General features: G+C 40.8%; 1 protein-coding gene across 1 annotated transcript; it reads left to right on the top strand.

Annotated features, from left to right (window-relative positions):
* Positions 1-579: 579 nt before the first annotated feature.
* LOC311496952 (uncharacterized protein) lies at positions 580-5,606 on the top strand. The gene is made up of 7 exons (XM_084557015.1): positions 580-803; positions 2,917-3,114; positions 3,273-3,386; positions 3,557-3,613; positions 3,740-3,967; positions 4,346-4,468; positions 4,825-5,606. The coding sequence occupies exons 2-7, from the start codon at positions 2,938-2,940 to the stop codon at positions 4,888-4,890; spliced, it is 765 nt and encodes a 254-aa protein (XP_084413141.1). The 5' UTR covers positions 580-803; positions 2,917-2,937; the 3' UTR covers positions 4,891-5,606.
* Positions 5,607-9,713: the final 4,107 nt, after the last annotated feature.

Below are 9,713 nucleotides of genomic sequence, written 5' to 3'. Positions count from 1 at the left end.
TGTTATTTTAGGATCTTGCGCTGAGCTTAAAAACTTGAATAAAGGCATCAACACTATTGACTGTTGCATATCTCATTACTGCTTATATTTCCATATCATACGAAGCTTTAAACCAGTTCCACTGGCACTGATGAGTTGATGGAGATGTGTCAATTCAATCAAGTACTGGAGCTGAGGACAGTATTAAAGTGTGTGTTCATGATTATTTCTTTCATATCCTACTTCATAGCATTTATTCCTATAAATTAGTAGAATATAATAAACACTTTTCCATTTTTATTACAAAAAAGATTCGTTTTAATTTATTCATTTTCATTTTTAACCCACAAAGAAAACACATACGCAAAAATACTGTTTCAATGCATGTGTTCAGCTTCATGTTCAAATGGTTCCAACAGATGCATTCCTGTGAAATGAACATTTTAAGGTGTTTTTTTTCATTAATACTTTACCTCAACTAAAAGATCTGAGCACTTCCTCCAACACTTGTCAAATAAAAGAAATAAAAACAGACCTTTTTCTTGGAGGTGTTAGATTTAGATGCTCATGTGGTGAAATAAGAATTTACTGACAGATAATAAGTAAATCATTTAGTAAAAAGCAAATTCATTATTCCATCGTGTCACCTGTTTTTATTCAGTAAAGGGTTAAGTCTCCAGCTTCCTGATGGAGGCCGATACTTCTGGGAAATCAGTTTCTGTTCCTGTTCCACCAGGTACTCAAATAAAAACTGCGCAACCAAACACAGAGGCTCGATTAACGGTGGATTCTGACAGTTCTAAATAATTCAATCGATTTGACAAGTAAGTATATTTTTAAAGGTTTCACTCTGTTTGTAGCGCTACCGAATTAAATTAAATAATCACAGGTTTGTTCGTGAATCAATGATGTGTGCGTTCAAACTCGCTGGAAGATACTTTAACTGTTTTGGGAGCTAAACGGTGAATGTTTGACATGTTTAAAGAGAGCGAGACATTTAGATTAAAATATAAAAGTAAAGATCTATGATAGCGCTAAGTTTCTTCGCTGTCAGCTGCTCAGTGCTGCCTCTAGTGGCTTTAAATGACACCGCAACAACACTTATGTCGAATAATATTTTAATACTGTCGCATTTAACAAAAAACGATACAAGCTGCTTCAGATATTAAAAATAGTATTAATATTATTTATGTTAAAGTCATTTTAAATGTTAAGAATGAAATATCCTCGAGACGTTTTTGTGATGTAGCTTCCGGCCAGCGGGGGCAGCACTGAGCTCACTGCTGCGGTGTGAGAGCAGGCAGAGAGAGAAGAAGACGATGTTTAGTGTTTATAACTTTAAAAGCTAAAGTAAACACTTTAAATACAACAGTCCTGCGTTAATGATGAGCTCCTTGGCCGCTGTAATGTTGAGTTGTTGTCAGAAAGGTGGTAATTGATGACCATGTTGGAGGATTTAGTTTGTGGTGCTGTTAAACTGGATATTCTTGCTGGGGATGATGCTTTGGAACAAGAATAGAATAGAATAGAATAGAATAGAATAGAATAGGATAGAGTTAATTTAGTACATAACAACACAGCACAGGTACATTACTACGGAAGAGCATTGCACTCACTGGATAAAAAAAAAATTGACACCTTATCTCGTAATTACGAGAAAAGATCACATAATTATGAGATCAGGATCTCGAAATTACGAGATAAGATAAAGAAAAAGGAAACGTCTGTAAATCCTCTCTCAGTAGCAATGACGGCGCTATCGCAGCTAATCTGCTATTACTTCCTACTCGGTTTGAGACACTGGGAAATATTAATGTTTCTTAAAAATGAGGATGGTATTAATATTAGTATGTCAACACTGCGCAGGCATCTCAAGTCTTTAGGACTGTTCAGGCGGAAAGCCCAGTCTGACGCTGGATGTCGCTCTCTTCCTGCAGGAGCAGTTGAACCAACACGGGATGCTTCATGGATACAAATTCATGCATTTGAAATGCATCCAATCTGGTTCAGTAGTGACTCAGGGAACTGTACGGCACCTGTTAAAAACCCTAGACCCTCAAGGAGTACAGCTAAGGCAGTGCTTCTCAAATAGTGGGACGCGCCACAGACTAACATAGTTTATAGTTGTATAAAACATTTTATTTCTAGTTACTTTCTATTTTTTTATATAGTTTTTGTATTGTATGTTCACTGTATGTCACTGCTACTGGATGCTTGAATTTCCTTCGGATCAATAAAGTATCTATCTATCTATCTATCTATCTATCTATCTATCTATCTATCTATCTGTCTATCTATCTGTCTATCTGTCTAATATTGGTACAAAATCAGTATCAGATGTGGTCTTGGGGTCAAATCATGGAGGATGTGTTGTGTGAACAGAGTTGCCCATATTACACATAAGCTCTGGAGTCTCTCTCAGTACGTTTAAGACAATAGCACAAGTTATTTATTTATTTATTTATTTATTTATCTCCACCCTGATGTTAGCTGCACACTTGCATTTCAATTTCACAGGACGCATGTTAAGGTCAGAACAGGCCTTTAGTTACCAGTGATAATGAATGAATTCTACTGTAACAGTCCTGCTCTAAGTTCTCCTTCATGACTTGTTCTAATGTCCAGTTGTTATCAGGTTGGATGTAGTTTGTGGTGCTGTAAAAACTAAACTGGGTTGAATTAAAACACTAAAGTGTATCTGCTGTTTAGCCACGCCCACTGACTACAATGCCACAATAACAGGAACAAACTAACCTGAATACCAGATCCTTCATGGAGAGAAGATTTAGAGACTATTTCTGCTTCTTTGCCCATCGGTGGCTTGTGAAGTGTAGACGCTAAATAAAAGGATCTTATTCGATATCCTGCACATTCACACGAGCAAACACATCCCTCATCGTTTGGAAAGAGATTTACAAGCTGTCTGATCTCTTTCAGCCTCCAGCAGGAGCAGGCAGGATGTCTGTGAGCATGAGCAAGGCTGATGGGGTCACTGTGTTCACTCTGACCTCTGACCCTCAAAGTCCTTGGCCTCCTCTGTGCCAGATCCTGAAGAGCCTTTGCTACAGCCCAGTGTGCTGCTCGGTGTCTCCTCAGCTGAGGAGGATCCAGGGAATGTCTCAGTCAGTGCTGGGGGTGAGTTACAACCTTCAGTGCTTCAGGTCACACGTCTTTGTTTTAGAACATAGTTTTTACACGGTCACAGTCCTGTAACTGTCTCAGAGCTTCGTTCTTTTATTAAGGACAATTTTTTGAAAACACTTGTTGTTCCTCTTGTGCTTCCTCTTTCACAGGCTCTGCAGATTATGGTTGGGTTGCTCAATATTGGCTTTGGAGTCCTCCTCAGCTGCACCCGAGCTTCATTTGAACTTCGGTACATTGGGTTTCCTTATTGGCTCGGAGCCTTGGTAAGAGAGCTGATGCTGGATTAGATTACTTTTTTCCTTATTTTTAAAATAAAGTTTCTCTTGTCTTGTAACCAGCAATAAACCTGTTTACTCATAAGCCTCTGCAGTGTTTGTGTGAAATCATGGATCTTAAATGATATATTAATATTTTTATCTTTTTATTTTTGTAGTTCATTCTCTTTGGCATCATGTGCATTGTGTCTGAGAAGTACCCCAGTCCATGTCTGGTGAGTAATTATGGCAACTCTACAGGTAATGTTGCAGGGAGTTCCTAAAATGAATACCAGCAGTTAGCTCTGCAGAGACTTATTTATTCCCTGACTGTAAATAAATTGACAAGTCTTGTGTTTTAGGTGGTGACCAGCGTGATTCTGAATCTGGTAGGAGTCGCCTTTGCCATCACAGGCATTGTGTTCTACTGCATTGAACTGGGAGATACATATGTGTGGTGGGATTGCGGGAATAATAATCGTAATTATCATAATTATGATTACTGGGGCCGTCGCTCTACAACACCGAGCCCGTCTGCTGAGGAGCAGCTCATGATTCAGAAATGTGAGGAGGGAAGAGCGATGGTTATCGTAAGTGTGCAAGTTATTTTACAGATATTGTTTTTAGAAATCCACGATCACCGTCTCCAGAGCTGCCTTTAGTCGATATATTGATCCAGTGTTTTTATGTTGGTTGGACAACAGAAACACGGATGCATTAGTCTGATCTGATATTTGTAGATTGTTTTGGGGAGACTCTGTTCAGGAGCAGCTAACCAGTATGGTAGGCTTCATGGAATATTATTAATGTTTATGACTGGATCTAAGAAGTGGAACTAGGCTGGAGACAAAAATAATGTTTGCAGTAGCAGATGGATTTGTTCTGATCTTTATTAAACCTCTATCAAAGACAAATATGTTCACGTACTAAGTACTTTAAAGGAAACTCTGCTGTTTGTGTCCCGTCAGATGCTCCTGAGAAGCATCAAAGGCGTGCTGATCGTGTTGTCGGTCCTGGAGCTCTGTGTCGTCATCAGCGCCACCGTGTTGGGGATCAAGTCTCTGAGACGCAGAGGGAAGGAACAGAGCCAGGTAGAATCAGAATACCTTATTATCAGAATACCTTATTATTATTATAGAGTGTTAAGAGTGACCAACACTCAGTGGGAGGAGTTATAAAGTCTGATAGCAACAGGCAGGAATGAGCTCCTGTGGTGTTCTGTGGTTCATGTCAGTAGGAAGAGTTCACTGGCCACCACAGACTCAAAGAACATCCTCAACATTATCCAGGAGACATTGAAGGACCTCAGTCTCCTCAGAAAGTAGAGTCGACTCTGGTCCTTCCTGTAGAGTAGCCTCAGTGTTCTTCAACCAGTCCAGTTTATGTAGTCGTGTGTTATTTTATTGTGATATTTACTTTCCAAATGTTCTGTTTTTTTCTCTTTCAGAGCGCTCATGACCCAGAGCTGTGCAAACCACTGCTGGAGGAAGACCCCACTCAACCCACAGCCTAAATGTCTTTAACCCTGCAGGTTTATACCACTGACTCTGTGTAGATTCACAGAGTATAGTCTCCAACCTCTGGCTCTTATTTTCTACACATACACATTTCAGTCTCTTTTTAACTGTCTCCAGTCATCGTCTGCAGAGCTCCTTGTGTTTAAGAAGGAGCTTCATGGATGTGTGTGGCATTCTGTTTTTGTTATTTTAGGATCTTGAGCTGAGCTTAAAAACTTGAATAAGGCATCAACACTATTGACTGTTGCATATCTCATTACTGCTTATATTTCCATATCATACTGTAAGAGCCAAATCAAGTGAAAATGTTGTTTTCAGAAGTTTGCATAATATCAATTAACATTTGAATTAAGATCTAATTTGATTATGATAGTTTATCGTTTAATATGAATTTTTGTAGAAGTCTGATGCCTGGTGACGTACGCTGCTGTTCTTAGTGATTATACAGGTGTGCGCTTTTGATTATTCAGACAGTGTGAGCGGTTTTGGATGAAAACAGCTTTTTACCGTGTCCAAGCCTTATAGAATGAATGCAACTTGTACTACGGACCCTTTATGTTGGATTAAATTCAAGAACGCACCACAATCGTGTTCCAGTGAATTATTTCTTCTTTGGGTTGGATACGAGTCAGAAACCGCCTGCTGCGAACACTGAAGGAAGTGGCTTTATAATGGAACGAAAACTAAAAACAAAAATTTTGCCATTACATTAAGTAAAAAGCTGACAAACTAAGACTGTTTAGCAGACAAGCCAAGAAACACAAAGATCCAACTAAAGCGTTGTAGCGCACCTGAGGACATCGGGATTTACGTGCCGGAAGAGATTGCGCAGCGGAGTCGGATTAATGGGACTTTTACGCGTCATGCCACTAAAGCGCACGAAGTTGGAAATTATTTGGATGGAACTGTGAGTTGTTTTACGTTACCATTGTGAGCAGATTTAACCATCTAAAACTTTTGGACGCATTATGGCGGACTGTGAGGAGGACGCTGAGGATGCCGTCTCCCGGACCAGCAGCCGTCAGAGAGTGCTCACGGAGAAGGGATTGGAGGCAAGATTACATCAACTCATAGGACAAAGAAGAGGTAAATTGGGTCAAATGACCGCTAAGTCAAATGAAGTTGAGCGTCTTATGGACAATGACACTCTGTCTGATGTTAATGACATTGTGCAAAAGGAAATGAAAGTTTATAAGAGACTTTATGAAGAGTTTGTTGAGCTTAATTCGTCTGTGATGTTATACTTGAAAGAAGAAGAAAAGGAGGCTGATCAAGATTTCTGGTTTCAGCCTAAAGTGGATCAATGTCAACAGTTTATGAGTAAAGTTAAAGCATGGACACAATCTGCACAATGTGACATGGAGGTGACCCCAAGGGACAGTGTGTCAAATGTGTCAAAAGTGTCATCAGCATCCTCTGCACGCATGAAAGAAGCAGCCAATAGAGCTGCCCTGATTGCTCAAGCTGCTGCCCTGGAAGAAAGACAGTCATTAGAAATAAAAGAAGCACAAATTAAAGCTGAAAAGGAAAAACTGGAAATTTTGACAGCTTTAGCAGCAGCTAATGCTAAAATTAAAGTGTATGAGGAATGTGAAGAACGCCAGAAGTTATTGAACATGGACAAGCCTATGGCGGCTAAGCTTGGAAATGCTGTGCTTTATGATGCAAAACCCAAGATAAAAAATACACCACCACCGAGGTCTCGACAACCCAGAGACTTATCGCATCATGTGGATAGTGCTGGTGGGATGTACCAGCTGATGCAACGACAGACTGATATCACAGAGTTACTTGCAAAAAATCAGCAACTGTTTCGCTTACCTCAAAGAGATGTTCCAGTGTTTCATGGAGACCCTCTGGAGTACAGATCTTTTATGAGAGCTTTCATCCACGCTATTGATGAGAGAGCCGACAGTAGTGCTGACAAGTTGTACTTCCTTGAGCAGTTTACCAGAGGTGAGCCACAGGACCTTGTGAAGAGCTGCCAGCATATGCCTGCCGATCATGGATACGCTGAGGCTGTGAGGCTGCTTCAAGATAAGTATGGAAATGAACTGAAGATCGCAGCAGCTTTGATGGAAAAGGCATTCAAGTGGCCACAGATTAAGGCTGAAGATGTAAAGGCTTTAAATGCTTTCTCATTATTTCTGGTGAGCTGTCGCAACGCTATGGAGGACATAGATTATATGGAAGAGATGAACAATCCCACAAATATGAGGATCATCATTTCTAAACTGCCATTCAAGATAAGAGAGCGATGGAGAGTTCATGCCTTTGACCTTCAGGAGCTGCACAAAAGAAGGGTTAGATTTGCAGATTTGGTGAACTTTGTTGATCGTCAAGCAAAAATAATTTCTCATCCACTATTCGGCGATCTCAACACAGCAATACCTGAAAAGAAAGACACAAAGAAATTTCAACAGGGAATTAAGGCAAAGAAAGGAAGTAGTTTTGCTACTAACATTGAGCTCATTGGAGAGAAACAAAGTGGAATATCAAGACCAAAGACTGATGTTACATCATTCAATTGTGCATTTATGAAGCCGTGTGCGTTTTGTGGAAAGAATCACACCCTGGAAGACTGTCAAAGGATCAGAGAACAACCACACAAAGAAAGAGTGGAGTTTCTGAAGAAAAACGGATTCTGCTTTGGTTGCCTTGTTAAAGGTCATCTAAGTAGAGACTGTAAGAAGAGGATGACATGTGAAATCTGTTCTCAGCATCATCTCAGCATGCTGCACTTCTCAAAGCAGGACAAAGTTGCTAAAGAAAGAAAGTCTGAGAATGAAGTGGAGGGAGCCACTAATGAAACAAACACTGCCTGTGTGTCTGCAACTTTCCATCAAGAGACAAGTGCCTGCTCTGGGGCCGGAGGTAACTGTGTGCTTGCTATTGTGCCTATCAGAGTGAAATCCAAGAAGAGCAACAAAACTGTAGAGGCTTATGCATTTATGGACCCCGGCAGCTCTGCATGATTTTGTACTGAAGCACTAGCAAAGCAGCTGAATGTTCAAGGTCGAAAAGCCAACCTTATGGTGAGCACCATTAATTCCAGAAGGAGAATGAAAAGTTACATCCTCACAGGTTTGGAAGTCAGTAGTCTTGAGAACAATAATTTCATTGAATTATCTAAAGTCTTCACTCAAAAACGCATCCCTGTTTCAAAAGACAATATTCCATTGCAAAAAGATGTTGACAGATGGCCATATCTCAGTGAAGTCAAGTTGCCTTTCATTGACAAAGAAGTGGAACTTCTCATAGGAACCAAAGAACATAAAGTTTTAGAGCCATGGAAAGTGATCCATAGTCAGAACAATGGACCATACGCAGTAAAAACTGCTGTTGGATGGATTTTGAATGGACCACTCAAGGAGCCGAGTGACACCACAGTGGATGACAACACACAGCTGTGTGCTGTAGTCAACAGAATCGCCATTGAGAGTGTGGAACAACTACTCATACAGCAATATAATCATGACTTTCCTGAACGCAACTGTGATGATAAATCAGAAATGTCACAAGAGGATCATCACTTCATGGATTCTGTGTCACACTCTGCATGCTTTATGGATGGTCATTACTACATAGATCTTCCCTTGAAGAAAACAAATGTCCACATGCCAAACAACCGAAGTGCAGCAATGCAGCGAGTGTTAAACCTCAAGAGCAAGCTGAAGAAGAATCCTGCATTTCATAAAGAATACACAAGTTTCATGAATGACATGCTGAATAAAGGATACGCAGTGGCAGTGCCAACAACTCACCTGAACCGCCAAGATGGTAAAGTTTGGTATATTCCTCATCATGGGGTATACCACCCACAAAAGAAGAAGCTGCGTGTGGTGTTTGACTGCGCTGCCAGTTTTCAAGGAGTCTCTTTAAATAGTGAGCTTTTGCAAGGGCCAAATTTGACTAGCTCTCTGTTAGGAGTACTGACTCGATTCAGACAAGAACCAGTTGCTATGATGGCTGATATTGAGGCAATGTATTATCAAGTGAGAGTACCTGATGAAGATACTGACCTGCTGCGTTTCCTGTGGTGGCCAAAGGGGGACTTAAGTCACAGCATTGCTGAGTTCAAGATGGTTGTACACCTTTTCGGAGCTACTTCCTCCCCCAGCTGCGCCAACTTCGCTCTTCGACGAACAGCAGAAGAAAATCGCTGTAACGCACCACCTGAGGCAGTGGACACAGTTTTAAAGAATTTCTATGTTGATGACTGCCTAAAATCAGTCACTACTGATGCTCAGGCCAGTGAGCTGTGTGAAAATCTCACAAAACTATGTGCTAGTGGTGGATTTCACCTGACGAAGTGGACTAGCAACAGCCGGGTGTTGCTTGCTTCTGTCCCAGATTGTGAGAGAGCCAAAGAGGTGAGAGATCTGGATCTTATTCATGACTCACTTCCTGTGGAACGGGCTTTAGGAGTGTTGTGGTGTGTTGAGTCTGACTTATTCAAGTTTAGAATCAGTCTGAAAGATAAACCAGTTACAAGACGAGGAATTTTGTCTGTGACAAGTTCAGTTTATGATCCTTTGGGCTTCTTAGCTCCAACTATCATGCCGGCAAAGATGCTCATGCAACAACTGTGTAAAGAAGGCCTCGCATGGGATGATGAAATTCCACCACAGCTTGGCCGAAGATGGAATATGTGGCTACAAGAGCTACATCAGCTGTCAGAGCTGAGTGTCGACAGATGTGTAAGACCAGTGGATTTTGGACTTGTTGTTACAGCACAGCTTCATCACTTTGCTGATGCCAGTGAAAAAGGTTACGGAACAGTTTCTTACCTGAGGCTGACAAATAAGGATGAACGTGT

The sequence above is a fragment of the Chelon labrosus genome (assembly GCF_963514085.1).
Source record: "Chelon labrosus genome assembly, chromosome: 12".
In the NCBI taxonomy this organism is placed as follows: domain Eukaryota; kingdom Metazoa; phylum Chordata; class Actinopteri; order Mugiliformes; family Mugilidae; genus Chelon; species Chelon labrosus.
Note: the sequence above shows the minus strand (reverse complement) of the source record. Positions and strands in the feature narration are given on the sequence as shown.